Raw genomic sequence first — 26,699 nt, 5'->3', positions numbered from 1 at the left:
CCTGGTATTATGATGATTCTTATGGTCCAGGTCTATGGCTTCAGAATTTGTAGCCATTAAGACTGGAAAGTCTTGATTTAAATACTTTAAATGATGGAGCTCCAGAATGTATTTAGGCAAATTATTCCATTGTCCAGTACTTTCATTGTTTTAATTTTTTCCCCTCTGTGTATTCCTGGTTTATTTAGGCCTAAATTTTAATCAGTATTCACCTAAGTCTGCAGTCTTCATGATTTTAATATGAATACTGATACTCTCAGACTTCAGTTGTGATAATACCTACAGTGATTTCTAATGTAGCTAAGTATAAGCATATTTTTTTAAGAAATTTTCTTTTATAAAAGTATCAACTTCCAAATCTGAAATTATTTCAATTCTGTTATACATAGCATAGGAAATTATCTTCTTTAAGCAGAAAGGAGTATGCACTCAACCAAAAAGAACAGCATCAAAGTTGTTTATACTCCACTTCATATTAACCTATTATAGATGCACATTACAATCACATATGTTGCAGGTAGCATAACATCATTCCATATTTGACTATACTATTGACAGTCTTAATTTTCTGAAATGGTATTAAAAAATCCAGAAGGCTTTGATCTTAGTAACTTGCAATTTACAAACGTTAAAAATGGAGACCTGATCAAATACATTAAAATATATTACATAGAATACATATAATTACACTTTGAACTGTTTTCTCAACCAGAAGGTTGACTCTCTTTCAACCATTTTTCTCTCAGCAAGAAATTAACCTTCACTGCTGTAAGATCAGATGATTATATACCTGTAAGAATTATTAGCTGACAGTTTATTTGAACTGTGAAACTTAATAAAGAAATAGAAACTGTTCCTAGCTGCTCATTTTAGATTAACTGTTTTCTATCTGTGTCCCAAAGAAAATATCGTTATTGTTTAGAAGCCAGTTTTCAGCTTTTGTCCCTCAATTCTTACAGTCGTCTATGTAAAATTCTAGCTTCATATGTACTTTGAGGGGAACAGCAAGGGAGAAAAAAGTATGTGTTCACTTCTCTGAAAATCCATCAGTGAACAATATAAATATAGGTGAGAAAATAATTTTTTAAAAAGCATTAGTACCATTTTTTATTACTCAAACTAACTACAAGATATTAAAGAGCAAAACAAATTTTCCACCTCAGTAAATTGCATTAAATTTTACCAAATAACAGAAAAGTATACCTACTGTCCATTTCCATATACTTTTTGTTATTGAAATATTCATTTTTATTAGCCTGTAAACCCCATATCACATTGTGATACATCATGGGTAACAACGGTACATCAGTTACAAGAAAATGGTAGGACTTCAAAGGGAATATGTAAGACTGTAAAAAACAGTTCATTGCTTACTGGTGGTTTCATTCTTGGTGTAACACAAAACACAGGATTTGTATTTTGCTTCAGGCTTACACAGTACCTTTTTGCACTTAACTGTTCAAGTGTTACTCAGATTAATTTTCATAGGATTTCTTTGAGTTTAATGTTATTATTCTGTCTTACAGATGGATAAACAGAGACATAGAGAGGTTAAGTGCTTTGTGCAACTGATATATACATGCAAATATTTATTCTCCCTTGCAGTTTTTTAAAAAATATTTTTACAGAATGATTTCTGGTTCCTTCTCTCCATTGTTCCTTCTCTCCATTGTTCCTCCTATGTGACAAGAAGTATACACTTAAAAAAAAGGTAAAACAAGAAAAAGGAAGCAATTTATTTTAAATTCTCACATCCTTTGATTAGTCGTAATTGACACAATCCCACTAAAAAGAGACACACAGTCAAGTATCTCACAGCAGAGGTGTTTCCTTATTGCTAAGTAAATTTTTTGTCTTACAGGGACCAGGAATACTCTGGTATTCCCTTTTAAAAAACAGTTTTCAAAACAGTAGTTGGGGTTCCGACTAATTTATTATCTGTGTAACTCTCTATGTTTGACCTCTCTACATAGAAAAGGATATTTTGTTAATTTCTTCAACCCTTGGACATATATTCACATTGCAGGGTGTGACTACATATACACATTACAGTTATTTGAAATTAAGCTATTTACAGCTAGGTTCAATGGAACTTCAGTTGAAGAAGCTAGTTGCTGGCATATCCTCTCATCTTGTACTGTGTTGCATGATGTGCAACTGAATAGTATGAACTCATTTAAGCACTATTACTTCTGCCCCTGAAGCTGTATGCTTTTATCAGCAAATTCTATTGTTTCTTATTTGACATCCCATTCATGGAGCAAAATAGATCATTATATCCCAGAGATGGACTCTTCTCTGAGATACTCGTTTTGGCTTCCTTGGGTTTTAAAACTGCATCTTGGACAAGATTCCCAGCTATAGCTATATAGTTCCCCTGAAGTAGAGAAAATGTTTCAAATACTTGTTAAGTCTGGATCTGCTTTTCACTGTACTTCAGATGTTCTGTTGTTAACATAGAAAGCAAAATCAATTTTTCAAAAGACTTTTTTTTTCCATTTTTTTTAATGTTTTGTTTGTGTACACCATTTACATACACAACGGTTTTAAACTAAAAGAGGGTAGATTTACATCAGATATAAGGAAGAATTTTTTTTATGATGAGGGTGATGATGACACACTGGAGCAGGTTGACCAAAGAAGTTGTGGATACCCTATCCCTGGAAGTGTTAAAGGTCAGGTTGGACAGGGCTTTGAGCAACCTGCTCTAATGAAAGATGTCCCTGCCTTTGGCAGGGGTGGTGGACTAAATGACCTTTAAAGATCCCTTCCAACCCAAACCATTCCATGATTCTATGATTCTATGACTACACGATTATTTACAAACACAAATGCATTTACAGACTCAGAATTACTGATGGAGATGGGGCAACCACATGCACAAAAATAGGGGTATAGATTTACCAACGCTGTTGAAGAGTCTTCAACCATCCCCATAAACAGTAACCAGTACATCAAATGAGGCATTTCTTCATTTAGATTAGGACTGCTTCCACCTGATATACGGCAAAAGAAAGCTATTCTCTAACTTGGCCATTACCTAAATGGTTAAGACCAATGAACCTAACTATGCCACATAATTAGTGTCTTTTAACAAAAATATTCTCTAATAAAGATTATACTTCCAAATATTAATGCTGTAAAGATTTTTTTGTTAATATTGTTGTATTACTTTCTGGTATTTATTTGTTTTTAAAGAGCTACAAGGAATTTATAATAACATGGTTGAGGAAAAGTGTGGTAGACTCAATTTCTTGGCCTCCTTTACCAAGAAGATTTCTTACTTGTTTCTAGTTGAGTTACATTCTAAGCAAACAAAGTAAACTGGGATTATAGATGCACTGAATGTAAAATTTACCACTTTGAATAGGGTCCAGGAAACATTAGTCTAACACTTAGGTGGCCTTATTGTAAAGAGTAGAGATGAATGGATTTAATGAGATTAGTCTAGAACAAGCCCTCACTTTAATTATGAAGTATGGTTTTGTTTTTTTTTTTCTTTTGGTTTGTTTTTTTAATACAATAATCTTTGGAGGAATAGTTGCCACAAAATAACTAGAAAATAAATTATGAACATGAGTAATTGTTAAATTTAAAAATCAAAACCATACAGAGTTCTATCTAGTTTTTTATATTAGGAGCCATATTTAAGCATGAGAAATTTTTTAAGTATCTTCCTCTTATTCAGGTTAATTTCTAATTAGGTGGATGAAACTATAAAATACTATTCATAACTACAGAAAGCAAGAAAAAGAAAAATACTGATCGTTAGAAGTAAGTTATATAATAAAATTACGTTATCTTCTTTCCTACACTAAGGACAGATAGAAAATAATTAAAAACTTTTCTAAACAAGGTACAGAAGTTGAATATATCCTTTTTCCCAACAAGTTCATCCTCCCACACAAATATGGTTTCTAAAACTTGAAGCACTTATTTTCATATGATTATTTATATGATTACAACACATATTGTGATCACCCAACTCTAATTCCCACAGTCTAATTTACATTGCTAGTCAATAGAAAACTGAAAAAAACCCCAGACAGATTAATTTAAAATAGCTTTTTTAAAGTATTCTTAATAGGAAAATATCTTTTCCTTTTTATTATTATAATTGGTAAAAAAATAGTGCTAACAAGAAATTCAGTGATCAAATGCATTTTAAGGCTCAGTGAAGCTGGTATTCATATTTTTAGATATTTAATTGATATCTCTAAGTTAGGGTCCTATTAATATTAGGTAACTGAGCCAGCCTTAAACTGAAGGAGTTGTCTATCTTTGTACAGTAGTTTTAGAAATACTTTATGCCAATTTGCTTATAATTTCTCAATAAAGTTATTAAAGATAGATGGGAAGAATATAAATATAACTACTCAGCCACACAAATCACCAGAAAACTCTTGCCCTATACAGGCCTGCCAGAACATGCTTATTTAATTCAAGTATTTATTTTAGGCATTAATCTTGTAAATTTAATTTATTTCAAGTATTAGAGATGCATGCTGACTTTTTGCTTTAGTTTAAGATAAAATATGTATTCATGTTTCTAAGTCATTATTAAGAAAATCAGCAGTGAGAATTAAGACAATGAGAATAAGCAGATGTAAGTCAATTACTGAAGATAACGAAGGGAAGGGGAATGTTTCTTTTCTTAGTATCCAGGTATTAAAACCAATTTCTTATCATTGTATTGTCACTTGTACTTTATTGCTCCATTTCTTAACAATCTCAGATCACCTTGAGGATCCTGGGATTTGAGGCATAATATGCATGTGTACATTGCATGCTCTGTGGTCACTTCTTTTGTTCCTTTTATGAACAAAAATGAGTGGAAGAAGTTAGAAGAAGCAGAGCTTAGGAGGCAATTGCCCTGCTACTACAAAAGTGTTCTGAGCTGTGTCTACGTCTTGGAAATGTGAAGCTAATGAATTGCTAATCTTGAGCATGGGCAGCACTTTCTAGTCCTGCTTCACTGCTTTCTTATACAATTGCTTATTTGCTTTTAGCAAACAAATTTCAATCACACTTTTATAGCATCTGACTGTTTAAGCAAGTTTTTGTGGAAAGAGAAAGGAGTATACTGGTAAAAGTAAAATATCTGAATTTTGTTTATTGCTTATTTTTACATTACAGTCTCTGAACTGAAAAAGAAAAAAAACCATGCCTGCAACTTTTTGTTGTCTTCTGTAGATCTTAACAGTATCCTATATATAGCAGAAGGAATATCACTAGAGATGGCAGATCAAGAAAAATTGTTTTTATTGATGGTTCTTGGGACTGTAATCAAAAAGCGTTCATAAAACTGTTATCTCCAAACACACAAACAACATGAAGTTCAACTTAGTTGCACTCTACAAACCTCTTCACTATAGTTCTCGCAAGAACTGATTTTTCAATGTAAGAAAATTATAACAACAAAAAAGTAGCAAGGGAACATGGAATTGGCTAATGAGGTATTTAAACAAGGTGCCTAAATCTGAAGGCTGGTCTCACCTTAATAAATTTGTAGTTAAGTTTCTCTCCAATACTTATGTAGGGATGCCAGGGACACTAACCTCTTAAGTAATACACATAACAGAAGGAATAAACAATTTTAACTCTGGAGGAATAATAATAGTAATGGTAATAGTAATAGTAATAATCCAATGTTACTTGAGGCACAATTAAGAAAAAAAATCTTGTTAAGATACCAGGTTTAATTCAAGCCATCTTATTAATTAAGTAATAAGGGTTCTAGATTTAATGGAAAAGTCACTTTGAAAAAGCTGTTTGGTTCTTCAATCACCTCTCAGCTAATTTAGAGCTACTAATTAAAAGTACAACAGCTTTCTGAGTATAATAATTATCTTTTATTATCCTACTAGTAAATGTTATTGTTTAGATCAGATGATTCATCAGTTCATTCATCTGAAACAAATTATCACTTCAGCTTACTGAATCGTGTGGATGAAATTAATACTTGAATAATTATTTTTTCTTTTCATTAGGAGGAAAAAACAAAACAACTCCCAGTGGAAAATAAGAAAATAAAATTAGGAAGCATTGAAAAATTCCTTCATATTAATTATCAAAAGGTATATAAAGAAAACCTGTGAAAGAAAAAAATGAAAATATTCCAGCCATTCAATATCTGTAAATAGGAGAAACAGGACTTCATCAATACAATCCCTAAAGTAGATGTAACCATTTATCAGAGTTTCCAGTCTGGCAACAGATGTGTTGCCAGTCTGCCTCAATCTATAACTGAAATGTGAACTCAAAACTTAAAGGAATGTTTCAAAGTGAAAAGTTTCAAGACCTAAATGAGAAACTTCTTTGTTTGTGGAGAAAGCAAATCTTGCATTAACTATAAACTTCTCATTTTATTTTTAGCAGAACATCAACACAGAAGTGAGAAAGAAAGAATGCATCCTAAATACAATGAGAATATTATTGAGTTTTTTATTTTCTTATTGAAATTACCATATTTTCATTATTTTAGTTAATAAATATAATAATTAATTTTAATATTATAAAGTTGTAGGAATTAATTACTCTCTTTTAATTCATGTTAGTTTCTCTGCATTTATCAAAGTGTTATCAGTGAAAATGCTTCATAATCCTGAGTGATTGTCTTAATCTACAATCAACATTAGAATACCTTGTCTTTCCTTTCAGCTGAGGATTTTACCACACATTTCAGTACATATAACAACGATTTGAATTTTCAATACTAAAAGTTTCACTCATGAACAAAACTAGGTGACTTACATTTCTGAGGTTCAGTATTACGATCACACCACTCCTTTGGTCTGTATTTTCTAGTGCACCTCCTATTTCCGTTCAATTCACAGTCTGATCTTTTAAACTACCATAAAAATCATTAAATGCTGATATTTAGACACCTCCTTCATCCATGAGATGAAAATAAAATTTATTCTCCTTGCATATAACAGAAAGGTGCTAAATCTTAGCACGAGCTAAGACTTCTCAGATCTAGTTTTGGACAGTATGACAGGAAATGAAAACACCAGAGAAATCAGACTGAAAATCTCACTGATACTATGACACAACATTAGGTTGCAACTACCTAGCTTTCATTCATACCGCCCCCCCCCCCCCCCCAAAAAAACCCAAAAGCTCAAAAAAGGAATATTTTGACCTTCCAAAAGTCCAAATGGAAAAATTGACAAGAAAATTGAAATATCATATGTATTAAAGTACAGATTGGGACTCTTTTGAAATGCTAAGAATATTTGTATTTTAGCAATAACTAAATTAATAAATAAGCCCAAACCCAAAAGTTAAGTACCCAAAAAGTTCATAACTATGAGACTATCTTCAGGAAAGAGCTTTGCCAAGTGAAAGAGAAGACCATTCCCCAAAATAAAAAAGGAAATAGAAACAAAAAGAGAAGTCATACTACATTAATACAAGACACCTGTGTTCCTCTTCCACATTAACATACTAATTCTGACTGATCTCATTTAAACAGGGTGATATAAACTCACCCAAGAGGAAGTTTCAATCATTTACCAGCAGTCCTGGCTAATGGGGGAGGTCCCAGTTGACTGGAAGTTAGCAAATGTGATGCCCATCTACAAGAAGGGCCAGAAGAAGGATCCGGGGAACTACAGGCCTGTCAGTCTGACCTCGGTGCTGGGGAAGGTCATGGAGCAGATCAGCTTGAGTGCCATCACGTGGCACGTACAGGACAACCAGGTGATCAGGCCCAGTCAGCGTGGGTTTATGAAAGGCAGGTCCTGCTTAACTAACCTGCTCTCCTGCTCTAACAAGATGGCCCGCTTAGTGGATAAGGGAAAGGCTCTGGATGTTGTTTACCTGGAGTTTAGTAAAGCTTTTTACACTGTTTCCCACAGCATTCTCCTGTAGAAACTGGCTGGTTTTGGCTTGGACGGGTGTACTCTCTGCTGAGTAAAAAACTGGCTGGATGGCCAAGCCAAAAGAGTAGTGGTGAATGGAGTCAAATCCAGTTGGTGGCTGGTCACAGGTGGTGCTCCCCAGGGGTCAGTACTGGGGCCAATTCTGCTTAATATCTTTATCAATGATCTGGACGAGGGCATCGAGTGCACCCTCAGTAAGTCTGCAGGTGACACCAAGTTGGGCAGGAGTGTTTATCTGCTTGAGGGTATAACGGCTCTACAGAGGGATCTGGACAGGCTGGATCAATGGGCTGAGGCCAACTGTATGAGGTTCAACAAGGCCAAGTGCCGGGTCCTGCACTTGGGTCACAACAACGCCATGCAATGCTACAAGCTTGGGAAGAGTGGCTGGGAAGCTGCCTGGCAGAAAGGACCTGGTGGTGTTGGTTGACAGCCGGCTGAATATGAGCCAGCAGTGTGCCCAGGTGGCCAAGAAGGCCAACGGCATCCTGGCTAGTATTCAGAAACAGTGTGGCCAGCAGAACGAGGGAAGTGATTGTCCCCCTGTACTCTGCACTGGTGAGGTTGCACCTCAAGTACTGTGTTCAGTTTCGGACCCCTCACTACAAGAAAGACGTTGAGGTACTGGAGCGTGTCCAGAGAAGGGCAACAAAGCTGGTGAAGGGTCCAGAGCACAAGTCTTTCGAGGAACAGCTGAAGGAACTGGGGTTGTTTGGTCTGGAGAAAAGGAGGCTGAGGGGAGACCTTATCGCTCTCTACAACTACCTGAAAGGAGGTTGTGGTGAGCTGGGTACTGCTCTCTTCTGTCAGGTGGTTGGAGATAGGACGAGAGGAAATAGCCTCAAGTTGTGGCAGGGGAGGTTTAGATTGGACATTAGGAAAAAATTCCTTACTGAAAGGGTTATCAAGCATTGGAACAGGCTGCCCAGGGAAGCGGTGGAGTCACCATCCCTGGAGGTATTTAAAAGACGTGTAGATCGGGCACTTAGGGACATGGTTTAGTGGTGGACTTGGCAGTGTTAGGTTAATGGTTGGACTTGATGATCTTAAACATCTTTTCCAACCTAAATGATTCTAGGATTCTATGAAAAAGAAGAGAAAGGTAGATCAGTAGCATAAGATTATAAATAAAAATAAGCATGCTTATCTTAGAGGTATGTTAAACTAATGTAAGGTTTTAACTGTTTACTTTAATCTTAAAATTTAATTTAAATATTTAATTGGACAGGACATACAAAATGAAGACATGAACTTTCTCTTAAAATACTGTTTCCTGTAAATTACCAGACATTGGTCAACAACACTTACACCAAATAACCACCAAAGTCATATTATTAAAAGATTTACCCTCTCTATACAACACAATATGAAGCCTCAACATTTTTAACAATTCTTAATAGTATATGTTAATATTTTGAGGATTTTTACTATTCTCCTGATGAGGCTGTTTCCTCTCGTCTTATCTCTTGTTACTTGGGAAAAGACGGACACGTCCTCAGCTGAAAGTATAGAAAAGAAGGTATGGCCAAAACAGTCTGCTTAAGAATCCACAGTCCTTTGTAGAAACTGGGAAAGGGAAAAAGGAGGAAGAGAGTAGAAGGAACAGATGGTTTGGAGAAACAAGAGTTTGACTTAGTGATTCAATCATGAAAAGAAACCTCACAAAAAACAGTTTTTCTAGAAACCTATTTCTGATTGACTATGATAACTTATAGCAGTGCAAGTGGTTGTTCACCATCACATATATTTAAAAATGACAGGTCTACACAGGCCTCAAGTATTAAAGCAAAAAGCAGAGGCTCATCCAATGTTACATTTAATACATCCACTGTCAGAGTGGAATTTGGGCTGTGATCATCACAACAAGAGCACCACACCACTCAATGACGTATAATCCCAAATATATTTACAAAGCAGGGTGGATAATGTAGTGGATAGAAGTAGGTAATGATAGTCTTAAGACTTCTGTTCTATGACATATATATAACTTCACACTCACACTGGCCAAGATACCAGCTCCTCCGGTCAAGCTGTGATTGGTACCATAAATGCAGGGAAACAGATTTGCCACCAATGCTTGACATGTCTGAGTCTTGCCTGGTATCCTGATACCATACATACCATTTGTACCTTAGGGCAACTCTTTCACAAGGTTTAGTTGTGTGGTTTTTTTCTTCTTTTCTGCACATTCTGGAATAATTTTATCTGTTAGACCTGGACAGATGTGGTACAGATGTCTTCTACCAGAGCAGTGTTTTTGGGTAGGTCTCACCCCGTGACAATAACAAAGTTTGTGTTTGCCTTTTTTTTTCCCAGTGCATGTAACACTCATATAATCAGTTAGAGCTGGGCAAGTCTCATTAGCCGAGTGTTGCTTTCAGGGAGGCTTTACCCTTTGACAACATACATACGTGCATGCATGCATGCGTGTGTGTGTGTATATATATGTGTACATATGTATATACACTACTTTTCCTGTTCTTCTGCCACCCCTTCTGCTATTTATCCCTTGTAATCATTGAATGATATGGTCCTCTGCCATTCTCCTGCCTAACTGACATACCCCAGGTGGAAACTATCAGAAACAACAGGACTATCATCCTTCATTGGCTTTGCACACCTGCCCCCAAAACAGAAATTCAACATCTTCTCTAAGTAGCAACTCAAAGCAATTTCCTCTCATCCAATAGCCATATTTTGACAGGTTTTAATGACTTCTCAAAATACGTTTCAAATTCCAAACTCTTATAAAAAGGGGCTTTTTGCCACAAAATGTGTGCAAGAGCCTGGCTTCCAAGTTTGGGGTTTTTTTTCTTGGAGGATTTAATCACATTTTCCTGAAATTTACTGATGTTAACAGAGTAGATGCAATTCAGCTCTACGCCAAGTTTAACTATAATATTCCTTTTTAAATGACTATAAATAAGTAATTGGATACAAACAGCAAACATCTAAAAACCCCAACCTTTCTTCAGTAAAATAGAGTGCTCAGAGATTCTGTTTTAAGAGTGCGGAATAATTACCCATTTCTGCATTCAGGACTGCAATTGGAAAAAACACAAAGCAAAGTTTAGTGAGGATTGCAAACACTTTTTTATTTGTTTTCTAAGCAAAGGTAATTACAGGGAAATCACTGAAAGAAATCCTGAATCTTTGAAGATTGTATCTGTGTACACAGTGGTGAACACAAACATCTGAGTCAATATAGTTAAGCTTACTTGAGAGGGGAATGGTTTATATCCAAAGGAGTATAATGAGGAGGAAAGGTGAGAAGTATGGATTATAACTACATGAGCAGGGCCTAATACTGCAAAGTTTTATAAGTAGAAGACTTTTGTAAAAGGATTTTTTGCAGTTCCCTGATCCTAGCCTGATCCTAACAAACTCCTTCCCTGAAATACAGCATAATACTTCAAGATGGAAACTTGGCAATGGTCACCATGACTCCTCATGGATTCCCTGGGCAGCGTTCTCTGTCTTTTACTGCCAACCAGTGAAACTTCTGTATCAGGGAGTAGGCACTTGGAGATTCCTCAGTTGTTCTGTTAGGATGACTTTCCTATTGATTTTTGCATCTACAAAGGTGGGAAAATGTTGGGGGGGGGGGGTTGGGGAGGGGAGGGATGAGAAAGAAAGGCCTGGTCTAATGGCCTGTATCTACTGATTACTGAAAATATGTTTACCTTCAAAAATTTTCAGGTGATTTAAAAGACAAGTAATGCTATTTATGAACAACTAAGTAATGATGACTATTCATTCTTTTTATGAAGCCAGGAAGAGTTATTTCCAGAACTTAGTATCTGAGCTATAAGGCCAAATCTGCCAATCTCCCTCGTAGAACACCATTTTCTTAGATGAGGTCTAGACTGGTATGTGGGGCTGGTGTGATTTGCATTTTTCATAATTTTGTATAGCCCATTAGTTAAAGAACTAGGTGAGTAGAGTTTTAGACTTTCTTTAGCCTGAGGGAAATTGAAACCTCATTCATTTCTATCATCTGAGAAGTGTACCCTATCAGACAAACTATATCTTGTTCTACATAGAAGTACTGTTAGCCTTTCCAGATGTCTGTGGATTTTATGCAGTCATATATGTAAAATTAATGTTTCTAGAAGAATCACAAGCTGTAAGAGCTCTTTTTTCCATCAGGAAAGACTGATGTAACCACTTCATCTTGCTTATTTTGTTATCTGTAGTTCCTACGAATGAAGAGCAGAATTATAAATCTCCACAGCCTAGCTAATTCTTGAAGAGTCAGGCTCTCCAGAGAGAGCTAACCAGCTCTCTTCCTGGCTTCATATGCAGCTAAGTGAATTCTGAGGTGGACTGTGGCCTTGTTCCAACAGGAGGAATGAGGAAGGCTCCCATCTAGTGCAGACGTTTGGTGGGCGGGACCGGATGCTTCTGAATCTCAGAAGTCTGCTGTTCAGAAGTAAGCAATTTTGCACCACCTAATCAACGCTGGCCAGGCTTGAAGAGTGAGAAAGCAGTTTTTTCACTCATACAGAGATTAAGAGTAAAAATGACACCTTCATTATTAATATAACTTTACACTAAAAGGACCTAATCAATGGTAATGCAAGCTTTTGGTATTGTGCTGCTAAAGTACTTCAACCCTGTCCTAAGAAGTGAATCTAACAAAAAAGCAGAATTGTTCAGAAAATCTGCCACCACTCAGTCTCCTCCTCAGGATAGTAACATGTATTGGAAAGCATGTAAGTGACAAATGTAATGTAGTCTGTCCTCTGTCATTTGGAATCAGGAACCCAGACTAATTTCAGCTACTTTTGTAACAGCCTTTTTTGTGAACAAGGTTTGATAATTAAATATTTGCAGCAGCTGGAGTCACATGGCTCAGAAAAAAAAACCACAAAAAAACCTTTAGAAATCTTTCATCAATTCATTGGTATTATAGTCAAATTATTTTACTTATTGTGAAGCCATAAATTTCTTCAAAGAGTGGTCTCTCCATCATTCCACTTTGTTATTAGGCTATTAAAAAGACAGCTATACTGTTGCCATATCTTTACAGTCAAACTCAATAGCTTAAGCTATTTAGTGGTCTGTATTAAATTAGTCATTATTATATTCAAAAAACATTAATATTGGAGCCAAAACTAATCATTTTTATTGAAAAAATCTAAAAGCAGCATTGAAAAAGTGACTTCAAATCATATTAAGCAACTAAAATAGTAAATCTCTTGAAATTTTATTTCAAAAATACTTTGAATAGTTTGAACTCCTTTAAAAGTCACCCTATGGTGACTTTTTCATTGGCATCTGCTCACTTGGCAAGCATGTTAAGCACTGAACCAATGAATGAAATACTCCCCAGCTGTGAGTTTGCGTATATAAAACCTGCCAGTCCTTCCTCTCATAAACCTAGGAGATTCATAGATAAGTGGAAAGTGATGTGAAATGACCTTCTGGTACTTCTTTAAATTATATAGTCAGCATCTGAATGACAGGAACTCGGCCTTGAATTAGAAAAGCAAACCAGAAGTTAATAGTTTTACAACTAACGCTCACCTCTATTCTCCCAAAATCTTAGACTGCAATCTCCAGCTATTTTATGGCAAGCAGGTAGCACAGTAATTCATGTGTACTTAACAGTATGATAAAGAGGATATTCACTATCTACCATATATCTTCACTATACAATATATTGGTACTAGCCTATTCATATCTGAATTAAGTAGTTAGTATTATTGCTCTGTGTTTGAAATACAACGAAAAATAAAAATCCTTGGCACCACCTTGTTAAAACTTGCAAAATATTCTTCAAAGAAAGAAATTTTTACATCAGTGGGAAAATAATTTCCTAGTTTACATACATAACCTAAATTCTTGCACTATAATTCATTTTATACAAAACTCTGAAAATATTTATATTTTAAGTAGCACTTTAAGGTGCATTTATTTTTTATTCTGGAGAATAAAATACTTAATACTTGCTAAAAAAATAAAAAAAAATATTTCCAGCATATAACTAATCCTGCCTTTCATTTTCTTTTTCCAGATGACAATATAAATCCATTACGTATTCATTGTGTAGACAGGCTATAAGCCATGGCTTCATGTTCCTGTAGAATATCTAACATAATGCAGTCCATCACCTGAAATTCTTCTTGAGTATGTGATCTAACAACATTTAAACAAGCAAGGATGTTATTGTTTAATATACACTTAATAAGAAGACACAGATTTTGTTCGCCTCCCCTATCAGATTTCAAAGATTTGAGGATGAGGAATCACTAAGTAAAGCTTGAACTTGCATCATCTGAGCTCAAGCCCCTAAATGGCTGCTAACTGAAACATATCTGAAATTGCCAGCCTTACCACATACTCACAAGATAAAATTATGAAGCTATGTGTGTGCAACGTGACTGCTGGATGGATGTAGATTATGCTAGCAGCAATGTTCTCTTAATTCATTTAACCCATGATAGCTGCCAGAACAAATATGACAAAAGGAAGCTGTGCTGTTTATTTTACACTACAAAGGATTTAACTCCTTCCAAAAATTGCAGATAGATGTTTTAGATTGGACAAACCATGCCATAGGAATATGTATCTCTCTTTGTTGATTAAAGCAAACATCTGAATGGCTTAGACTAGATATCCAATGTCCATAGTTAGGTACCTAACTAAAACAAGAGGAAACATATTCCACCAAAGGGTTAAATTACATGTATACACACCTATTTGCTTGGAAAGGTGGGCTGACTTACTGTCTATAAAATACGTGGTACAAGCTGAACCATTGTCCCTTTCTCCTGAAATTAGTATCTTGAGCCTTTATGCAATTGGGCATATAAGCATTTGGAGCAGTCTTTGTGGTTTCACTCCATTTTGCTAACAAGTAATCATTGTTTGGACAGTGCAGTCCCACTGACTTTGAAGTGGTTGCTTGTATGAAAACATGGTAAGAAAAAGAATAAGATTCCTGCATATGGTAGCATTTTGATATTTCAGATCATCCTCTATCATCTGAACCTCCCATTCAGCCAACTATTGCTTAATTCAATAATTGCTTAGTTCATCAGGTTAAATATTAGGTTAGAATATTAAAGCTAGATATTCAGCCAGAGATTTCCATCCATTTTAATTTAAGATGGAGAGTTAAATCCTCCACATTCTAAAAATGTCAGTCCATACATGTCTGCCACATTTCTTAAATGAAAGTAAGATGTACACAGCAGAGATGATGGATTCAAGTTATTAAAAGCAAATGTTTTACTTTAACGCAGCTAAGTATTATCATAAATACCTTTTGGTTCTTACTCCTTCTTGATGTGAGGTTGTCATTTGGGACACTCTGCTACTCATGATCTGTCCTTGCCTATCTTTTTTTCTTTCCAAATGTAAACTGAGTTTGAAATCAAATCAAACAGTACTGAAATAACTCTAGTGTGACACAGCTTTTAAGCTGTCTAACAATTCTAGATGCAGTGAGCTGTCTAACAGAAAACACATGTTGACAATATTGTTTTCTCAATGTGTGTCTTCACTGGCAGAATAAAAGTTGTACATGTACCTTCCAGTATTTGCAAAAAATTACTCTTTCAAAGATAATCATCATCATCATCATCATCATCATCATCCCAAACCCCTGCTGTTTGGCTCTATTTGTTTCTTCTCTCTGTTGCTTATTTACAATAATTCAGGGCTATCTCATAACATAGAAATTCAAGAAAAGACACAAGGAAAAGCTGAAAATGGTATAACTGTATGATAGAAAGGTGTCTGTGAATACAAGCCAGTTATTCAGGAATTGAAGAGAATAGTGGATTTTAACTTCCCTGTTTATAGTAAGCAAACTGGGTCTACCTTCATTGCCAAAAATCTAAGAAATCTTGTCACAAAATGTCATGCTTATCAATAAAGTGCCTGTCATTTTTTTAATATTGTATCTTGCTGTACATGTAAAACAAATGTACAGTCTCCATGAAAACTAGACATTTTCCCAATTATATACATGCTTTTTAGCTTCTTTGTACATTTCATACTTTTTGATGGCCACTGAGAATCGATACTGAATTTTCTGATAGCATAGCTCATAAACCACTTATGTACCTTACTGTGTATATCCAATCTATCTTTTTGCTCTAACAGAAAGAAAAGCCATTTGCTGAGGCAAGTTGATAAAAAATTTATTTTACTGTTAAAAATATTAAATTAAATGGAAGTATAGATGACACCGTTATGCAGAGCAAAGCACGCAAATTAATTCATGTGCATCAGGAAAACAAAATAAAACCTTAAACATCTGCATTTTAATTGTAACCAGTGCTGGATTTCAGTGTTGAACAATTAATGATCATTACACCATTTTAAAATATCAGTGGGAGATTGTCAAAGAAGATGAGCCTTCCATGTTTACAAAAGATTTTGCCTGTGGCATACTGTGTGCTTTTGTGAATCATTTATTTTCTAGCTTAAACCTGTCATGGTATGAAATATTGCAACTATGATTCTGCATGACAGAATAATGAAACATTGAAAAAAAGTCGACACTGCAATGACTTTTCCACATAATTTTGGGCTTGAGAAACTGAAAAGCTGCACATGAAATAGCTTTCCTTTTCACTCCATCAAAAACTAATCCAGGCCAATGAGTTCTCTTCTACACACCGAATATGGTCTTCCATTGTTTGTGTTTTTTTCTATATTGACCTGGTTTTAGCTTTTTTTTTAACCTGTGGTCTATTATAACATCCTATATACTGTATTAGATGCCAAAATAGTTCCTCAGGAGGTTCCATTCAGCAAATATTTGAATGTTATGTATCACATTGCAAGTTGGAGCCATAGGGAAGATTATGGAAGAAGAGGGTTTGCTGTTTTCTTTAGGAAAATGACTTTAAATTATTTTATATCAGCAGCTTTGCTGGTGTACCCCTTCATTCTCCAACAAGCTTGTTTCAACTCTTTGTTGCTGTGAATAATCTCTGACAAATCTACATGTCATGATGCACATTAGCAGGTGAATTCAAGATGAAATCTGGTGTCTTTATTAACAAAGGCCAGCATTTTTGGGGGACCATCTTGTCAGTGAGTGACCCCTACACAATCAATATCAAGCACTGCAAGTGAAGACACTTTTCTTAATGCAATGTCTTCTACCGGGACCCCAAATAATAGAGTTACAGGTAATAATTTCCTAAAACTGATCTTAAAGAGCTCAGCAGTAAAATTTATGGCTATCCTTCTCTGCAACTGTACTTGAATATATTGTGATGAGATAGAGATGAAAGCTATTAGAAAAAACACATTCATCACATAAATCTTTAAAATTTCAGACGGAGACAAATAATTATCTTGAGTGTAGAAAACTTAGGTTAAATCGATTGTCAAAATTACTTTGACTTTCTTAATGGTTGTTCCTGGAATGATTTTAGTAAAAATAGATTAGAGAAAGAGCATGGGTCAGAAAAATACCCATATTAATAATTTACCAAAAAAAATACACCACTGTATAATTCAAACAAAGATTCATATTTTAAAATTTGAGCTTTTGAGTGCAAGGAATTCTGCTCCCTATTACCATAAGAGTATCATTGCAAAAAAGCAGTTAAAATTGAAATACTTGTTTTGGCCTATTCAACATGTCACGTCATCCTCATGTTTGAACGGCTACTGCCAGATATGTTTTTTACCTTTCAACACACAAGAATTCTTGTTTTCTGTATTCACAAAAATGGATTAAATACTTCCAGATATGTTCTACAGGTACCCGGCATAATTGCCAAAATATGCTGTTTAAACACAAGAAAAAGAGTAAAGGTCTATCCCGAGGTAGGACAGCCAAAGAGCTCGAGAGAAATGACAGATACTCTATCGTAATCATATCCCCAACATATTCCTGAATCCTTGGATGGCAGGGTTAATCATGTCTAAACCATGATTTTCCTTCATAGTATCAGCATTATTCTTTTTTTGTATAAGCACTGTGAAAGGGTCAAACAGAATTCCTTGACACTGTTCTTAATATGCTTAGCATGTAAAGAAAATGAGTATTTGTCAAATTATTCCTAGTAACTATGCAGAGCAGAGGGATTTTTCCCCATTTTCATGTCTTCCTTTGGGAATTCTGTCTTTATTTGCAGAAATTACAAAAGTACATTTCCATCCAGAATGTCAAAGATATGAAGTACAGAGCATTAACATTTTAAATCCTTTATTGTAGTAATTTTAACTCTTTACATGTTGACATCTGTGTCATAAACTAAGAAGTATCAGATTTGATGGAAACGGGAGGACATAATCTTTCCAGTTTATCTAGAACAAATTAGCCAGGTCAAAAGCATTTGATTGTTAACACCTAGAAATAAATCAAGAATTGTGCAAATGTGTTTAATTTTTTCTGAACATTCCAGAGGAATAAGTAGAGATTCCCATGGCTTAGAAGACAATACTTTTAAAACCTGTTTCATTTGTAGTAGCTGATGCACTTCTATGCTATACTTAAGAACAAATTAATTGGATATTAAGTGAGTTCAGTCATCATGAGTATGGCAGATGGATACAGAGCAGTTCAAGCATTGTCTTTAATCTGGATAAAATGTTTGCAGAATCAACATGAAGGAAGATTAATAAATACCCATCCCCATCCCCAGGCACCTGTTATTTGACTAACTGAAATGTGAGCAGTGGATCAAAATAAAGTCCTACTTATCCAAGCATAAATCTGAAGCATGGATATTTAAAGAATAAATGATATTCAGTATGTGGCATACTGCTTACCAAGGAGTCGAACTGAACAACAAACTATCAGCTGTCATCATAGGCATTGTTTAATAATAAAGTGAGATAAAATAATTAATAGATCCAGAGAGATAAAACAGTGCTGTAAAAGCCCTGTCTTTTCGTAGGACAGAAGAAATCCTTACGAGATTCATCTAGTCATCAGAAAAAATGTTAGGATGGGAGTGAAGTTCTGATGGAGGATCTGGGAATCAACAAAAACCAGACAGATGCATGCTGCTCTAATTTCATTCCTCAGGAAAGACTATGCCATTGCCTCATCATGCAGAGAAGACAAGGATTATGAGAGCAGTATTACCAAACATTTAAGACAAACATTGCTTCCCCTGCTTATGTGGACTTACTGGAGCTATGCTACACTTTCTATAGCCTTGGCACATGACCTTGGGTGAAAAGAAACCTTAACTGGTACCACTAATATATTTGGCTAGCATCACAGCAATATTCTAAGTTACATGTTGGTTGTCACAGTGAGACAAAAATAAATGAATAGTAATTTCAAAAGATAATGTTAAGAAAATATGTTTGAGAAAATACTGCACTATAAAAATGATTAAAAGTATAAACAGAAATATCTGTTTAAAACAGTTTTTTTCACATTAATATGTTTAATATAAAAGCAATCATACAAATCATCCAGAGTTGTTTAAAATATCCAAGCAAGAAAAACATATGAATGAGACAAGATCTACTCACCAAATTCCTTAGGAACAGTGATAGAGTAAACACAGTTGTGACCAACACTGTAATTCTTGGGGTAGTTTGGTGATAATACAGTGCCTTCAGACCCTGTCGACCGGCTTCCGCAGGGTGCTAGAAAATGAAGATAATCAATTCTGAATAACATAATATCAGAAAAAGATCAGTCTAAAGTGATTCGTTGTATGTTGGTATATGCTATTACAGTAGATTTTATTACACTTCTACACTGGATTAAATTTGTATATCCTGTGAAGTACTGAGTATGCGCAACTTTCTCATATATCAAAAGAGAATTGATGGCACTCTGCAGTTTCCAGATCAGTTATTGGTTTTCTTTACCATTTATCAACCATCTTAATAAAATAATGATGTGCTTTATACACAGTATGCTATTATTCACAGCATACAAAACTATTATTCATTTGTAGGACGCTTTATACTCTGATAAAAGCATATATTATGCAGCCCTTCTGCACACTAGTAAATTCTTACTCATGCCAATAGACTCATAATTCAAAATAATGTATAGAACTACTGAAATAAGAAAGTCACGATTCCTTGACTGAAAATGATGTAGCACTTATTCGTATCTCAATTATTTATAACATTATATATATAAAATTATAAGCAAACACTTTTCTTTATCACACAAACATCATGTTTATTCTACCATTAATAGCTATAATACTTAATAAAATAGTAGATAAATAACAATGCTATTTACTACAACAGTGTATTTTTTCTGTGGTTAACAATAGAAGTTAGCATTTGGCATTATTCAGAATTGTCAAGCAAGAAACAGTGCTTTTTCTGCCTTTTGTTCATCAGCTGTTCAGGTGCATTTACATGAAACAGTCATATGTGTTACTGTTTTCCTATGTCTATTACCTGCTTCTCATACACACTTTGTAATTTAGTAGTTTAATCTATTGTCAAGATTATGGCACCAGTTTAGAATATTTTTTCTAAACACTTTGGACTGTAAAACATTTTTTAATGAGTTTAATGTTAACATATCTATTTAACAAATTTGTTTCCTCTGTTAAGACCTAAGTGACTTCCTAAAACAAGTACTACTCAGTGTTTCATTTGGTAAACAAAAAAATCTGGTTTTTGTGGTATGCTTTCAAAACATTAATATCTTCTGAATTATATTAAATAAGAAAAATATGGTTTTCTTACTATTATTTCAGAAGATATTATCTCATTTCTTGTCATACTAAATACAAGCTATTTATTAGTGTAGCTACAAGTCCTGTGTTTTAAGACTACTTTTAGTTAATTCACACAAAATGTACATAGGGTATACCACGAAAAGAACACATCTTTTAATGCTAGCAACTTCAGGCCTTGTTGCTTTGAGCATGGATTTCTGTAATTTGCATTAACACAGGTTCCTTTCAGTATGGTGTAGCTGCAGAGTTAGACAGACTGTGTACCTGAAACAGGAGCAGATGGTACCTATTGCTCCAGTCTGCATATACAATCTGTAAATGATTTAATGGGCTAGCGTAAAAGTCATGGTATTTGAAAGAGGTCAACAGAAGTATCTTGACTTTTGTTTGTGCATGTGTGTGTGCAAGTGGTAGATGCGGCACATGCATTACAGATTAGCAAATCAGTCAGGACCTGGAACAGAACATAGTCTTGGCGACGCTTAGTACAGATTTACTGATAGACACCCACTCTGAGATACAGAGTAAGCACTAAGGCTACATGGAACATTGCTCTCTACGGCTGAAGAATAATCTCAGTGTCTTCCCTCAATCCACCGTCATGTGAAATATTGGAAATTCATGCTTTCTTGTGAAAACATATTTAGATAATAGAATTATTGGTACTTTTTGCCAGGAAGCAATGGTCTAGGCTGAGCCTCACATCCAGGGACTTACCTGCCTTGAGTTATTTGAAAAACACAAACTAGAAAACCCTTCACTGGCTGAACGTGGTAAATATTTTTGATGAAAACAGATCTTCTTACCAGCTCGTAAGTACTCAAGCTTTTCTATTCCAGATTTTGGATGAAAAAGAAGAGAATATGGAAGAATATAAGGAACAAAAGCACTAAAACTAGAGAAATAATATTGCCAAAAAGCTTATTACTTCTCCCTAACCCCATTTCCTTCTTTACTGTTTGTGAGTTGAATAAATGAGTTACTGCAACAAAGACCAATAATACCATTCCACTCCAACATTCATATCATTATCATACTTCCCTAATCAGCAGATATACAATAATGTGCAAATTCAGGGTAAAATTATGATACCACTGAAGTCAATGCCATTGACACCAAAAAGGACAGAATTTCACTCTTAATATTTAATAAAACCTGAATTAATAGCACAAAATAGCAATACTTAAATTAATAGCTATATATATAGTACTCAGCATATAGTGGACCATTACTTAAAAAGTCCAGATTTTTTATACCCCTATTCTTTTTTATTCCTACAAGTTATGCAGCTAAGCAAGGTATTTGTGATTTTACAAAACTACTAGTATGCTTAAAACAGAACAAAATAAAAAAAAACCCAAGTTTCTTTTAAAAAACATACATTTTTCCATAAATTCATTTAACTTGCACTATTTTTCAAAAAAATAAAAATCAAATTTACTGCAAAATTTACAAGTTTTTATTCACTTCAGTGCAATGTCTTACACTACAAATTATTTATATTAATAGTTGCATATCTAAAATCAACTGTGACTTTTGAGTTGTATCTTTACTAAACATGTAACACTGTTGATGTGTTGATGTTGTAATACTGTATAATATCAATAACATTCTGTAATATCAAAGTGATGTCACCATGACTTTTTTTTGAAGCTAGGAAAACAGAGAAACTAATTATGTTTGTCATACACAAGAATTTAAGAAAGCTAGTGTTTCAAAGTGTTCTTGATTGTCTGAGGTAGAATTATTGTTTAACTATGTATACATCTAGCCAAAATATTTCACAATATTTGAAAGGTAGTATTATCACAGCTGGTGTAAAAATAATTACACAACATAATTCCACTGATAAATGAACACAGATTTCTAAAAGTGATTAAACCCAGCAATTTTTGAAAATTAAAAATATAATACAAAATACAATTTAGAATCTTCAAAAATTGGAGAGTTCTCATTAATACTAAAGTCTGTTAAAAATAACTTCAGTGTCCCTAAAAGGTGAAAATAATGCCATTTTCTTTTTATAATTTATATTAATTAAAATGTTTATATGACACATTGTCTGCAACATCTAAACATTCTTCCCACACATTCAATCCCAAGAAAGCAACATCCATCTGTACTGGTTATATACTGGGCATATATCTGGTCACATAAGAGGACAAGAGACATAGTACAAGGCCGGAAGCAGGATTTCCAGCTGGGGTCCTTTAGGTGCAAAGTCTCTCAAAAGAGTTGTCCGCAGCCTATGTTACAAAGTGCTCAGCGTAGTTTGGATTTAGAGATGAACTATCTGTCACTCTGATATATGTAAATTCTAATTTGCAGCAACAACAAAATACTTGCACTGAGTATTTCATAGTAATTTCTTTCACTTGGTGTTCTTGTTCTGGACTTTTTCACCCTGCCCTGAGTTTACCTTCTCCCTTATGTTATCTCCCACTGTCTTCCAACTGCTGCTACAATGACTCTTTATCCTCACAAGAATTCACATTCCTGGGTCTCAAAACCAAATAGTATAAAGGAAAGTTGAATCAAGATGTAAGCACACAGTTGACCTTTGCAATCTGAAAAAATGTTTAACTTCATAAATAATTAGGTGGTAAATCATGTAGTCCTTATAGCAGCAAGACTGCCCTCCAAGATCTTTCTGAATGTATCAAGGAGGAAGCAGTTTATTTGATATTTTAGTAAACCCACAGAGTTCACATATTGATTATATTTCCTTCCTTACCCTTTGGGAAATGCTTACTTTAAAAAGCCAGAAGTTTCAGAAAGGGGAGATTCTACCCTGACCATCACTAAATATTACTATTCAGAAATCAAAGATGGACATGGAACCATAGCTACAGTGAAATAAAGATATTTATTTAATACAAAAATAAAACATATTTTTGCCTCTGGAAAATATCTAGTATCAAGTTATTTGGTTGGATGTAATAATTCCACTACCACAATGCTACCCATTGACTTTTGCTACGTAGGTCTCAAGTCCTTTGCATCAGTTTTACAGTGCAGTGATTTATTTCATTTCCTAATAACTACAAAGTTAAAAACTGAAAGGTTGTGAAAATCAACATGTCTAATTATTATGCTATGCATTGAAAGGTCTACCTACAGTAAAAATTCTAACAGACCCATCACACCTACAAATGTAACCTGTGTTATGTAACGCAAAAAAAGCAACAAATGCTGAGGATAATTTTCCTAGCAATGAAAAAAATCCTGCAGAATAAAACAAACCAACCAACCAACCAACCAAAAAAAAGTTCAAAAGGCAAATGATATTATCTAATGTAATTCTCCAATAGTATTCCAGTATTTTTTAATAATGTTTGCTTAGCCTGTGAAATACTGTATCACTTTCTGTATTTATTTCTGCTTTATTTTATTCTCTGACATAAAAATACTACTTAGTATGCTGTCCTTGTCCTGCTTTCCACAATGAGCAATAGAACACTAATAGGAGAGAAAGGGACTTGATTGATTGTGGTAAGAATGTGATAAGAATCAGTGTGTTGATGCATTGCCCACTGTTTCCTTGAAACATTATTAAGCATTAATGGCAAAAAGTTCCTTTTCTGTGTGTGCTGAATTTACTGTAATGGTATCTTGTCTTGTAAAACAGCATTCTCTGCAGCCCTTGAAAAAGCCCTATCATAACAACAATGAAGTATCACCCACTCTGCATGTTAAATTGGTAAGCTTTTTTATCTGGAAGATTACCCATCTTGATCATTAGTATTCACACACCTTTGTCAAAGAACTAAATCCTACCTCTTTATGGCAATGCATTAGTAAATATGGAACACAATATAAACTGCATTACCATCAGCAGTGACACCTTTTCTCAGATTTCAGCATACGCTAGTTGTAAAACAAATGTAGATGATCACCACAGAGAGGCAAAATCACACAGCAGAACTACAGATCCCTGTAATCTACACCTAACTACTGCTACAAAGTAAAATTTTCTATAGCTCCAGCAAAACATTACAGGGTTAAAAGCCCCTGCCATGTGTTTATTGCTCATATGTCTTCCATCATGCCTTTGCAGTTTAACCAAAAGAAAGAACCCACAAGGAAAAACTTCAATAAAAAAACTGAAGAACGGACTACTTAAGTATGAGAATCAATCTCAAAACTCTTCATCTTTTGAAGAAATGAGTATTTTTGCTACCAAATATTTTTTTCTGAAGCTTTTAATTCCTACTACTGCTTTCAGAGTACCTACTTTCTAGCCCCTACAGATAAGATCTAATAGAATGTAATTGTAATTGCAAGATTTAAGTGCCATATTGCACCACCCGTTTTTAAGCAGCATTCCTCAGTGGAATCAATGGGGGATACTGCTTAAAAATGAATGGAACAATATGGCTTTACGTCATGCAGATAAATTTGATTAGACAGCTACAAAGACAATAAAAAATGAAGAATAACAGTGCATAAACTCTGCAAAAGGAGGAAAGATATGCTTTGAAGAACTACTGATGGGACACTTACTTTTTATCTAATGGGCCACTGTTTCAAAATCCAGATTAGGATATGTATTATTAGTTGGACTAAATGAGTAGGATCAGAAAAATAATTATTTGGTAACATGATGTAAGTTTTTATAATTTAATATATTGTCATGGTGTAACCCCAGCTGGCAACTAAACACCACACAGACACTCACTCACTTGCCCCCCCAGGCACGATGGGGGGAAGAGAACTGGAAGGGTAAAAGAGAGAAAATTGCAGGTTGACATAAGAACAGTTTAATAATTGAAATAAAATTATTATTATTAATAATAATAGTGTAACGAAAAGGAAAACAACAAGAGAGAGAAATAAACCCCCAAAAATATAAGTGATGCAAATGAAAACAACTGCTCACCACCAAACAACCGATGCCTAGCCAGTCCCTGAGCAGCTGCCTCCCCAGACAACCTCTCCCCTACTTTTATTGCTGAGCATGAGATCACATGGCATGGAATATCCCTTGGGTCAGTTGGGGTCAGCTGTCCCAGCTGTGTCCCCTCCCAACTCCTTGCGCACCCCCAACCTACTCGCTGGTGGGGTGGGGTGAGAAGCAGAAAAGGCCTTGGCTCTGTGTAAGCACTGCTCAGCAATAACGAAAACATCCCTGTGTTATCAACACTGTTTTCAGCACAAATCCAAACCATAGCCCATACTAGCTACTATGAAGAAAAATAACTCTATCCCAGCCAAAACCAGCACATATATTAAATCATTGATTGCTGTTTATCCTAGTCTGATATAATACAAATTCATTCTATTCATCCTTTTTAATCCAAACAATGAGATTTTCAGCTGTAATGTTTTCTTGTAGTGGTTAAGTCAAGACTAATATACAGGTAGTGACTGATATATCACCACCAGGAAATAAAATAATTTTTAAAATCATGCAAAGGAAATCTTAACAGATAAAAATGGTAGTCAAATTTCTTCCAAACTTCCAAATTACAGATAGTTTTATTGTGGATATCAAAGCAAATGTGAATGTGATGAAGCACCTAAAAGTGTTGTGACAATACATTGAATATGGAAAAGACAATCTAATATGGAAATATATATTTAGTTGCTGTTTGGAAATACAGAAATATATTAGAAATAAAAATACACCAACAAATATATATATAGAGAGAGTGCACCATCATACAGCTGGAAAGCAGTACCAAAGAAAATAATATCATAAAGAATATGGAAGCTTTCCATACTGTCCATATGACTGTCTCTTCAGTCTTCACAACACAATTTAATTATGGCAATCAAAATTGATTTTAAAAACGAGAAAGCAGCTCAGGCCAATATATGTTAATAGTATTTGAAAATGGTTAGTTAAAACAGAGGCCAGCAGAAGATGGCAAAATCCTCTTTAAGAATTCAGAAACTTATCAAAGCTGGGCCTGAATCATTAACAGAAACTGGACAAATGATGACATTACAAAAAACCCCCAACCAAAGAAGCCAACCACCAAACCAGAGAAATTCTAAGTAGGAACATAAAAAAAAAAATAAATTAGGAAATGTAGAAATGCAAAATCACAAGCAACGAGCTAGACATTGCAGAAAACTTAACAGATCAAATATCAATTGTGAGTTTCAATACAACATTGCTGTAGACAAAGACACCTCTAAGCCAGGCTTTCATGCATTAAACAGA

General features: G+C 34.6%; 1 protein-coding gene across 1 annotated transcript in view; it reads right to left on the bottom strand.

Moving 5' to 3' along the window:
• The window catches only part of CSMD3 (CUB and Sushi multiple domains 3), a 659,839-nt gene that overhangs the window by 159,331 nt on the left and 473,809 nt on the right, over positions 1 to 26,699 (bottom strand). Inside the window, exon 30 of the mRNA XM_010577127.1 lies at positions 19,350 to 19,466. Within this exon, the coding sequence (XP_010575429.1) occupies positions 19,350 to 19,466 (117 nt within the window). The remainder of the gene's footprint in view (positions 1 to 19,349; positions 19,467 to 26,699) is intronic.

This window comes from Haliaeetus leucocephalus, unplaced genomic scaffold, assembly GCF_000737465.1.
Source record: "Haliaeetus leucocephalus isolate CR32 unplaced genomic scaffold, Haliaeetus_leucocephalus-4.0 Scaffold555, whole genome shotgun sequence".
Classification (NCBI taxonomy): Eukaryota; Metazoa; Chordata; class Aves; order Accipitriformes; family Accipitridae; genus Haliaeetus; species Haliaeetus leucocephalus.
The sequence above is the reverse complement of the archived record's forward strand: the minus strand, read 5'-3'. Positions and strand labels throughout refer to the sequence as shown.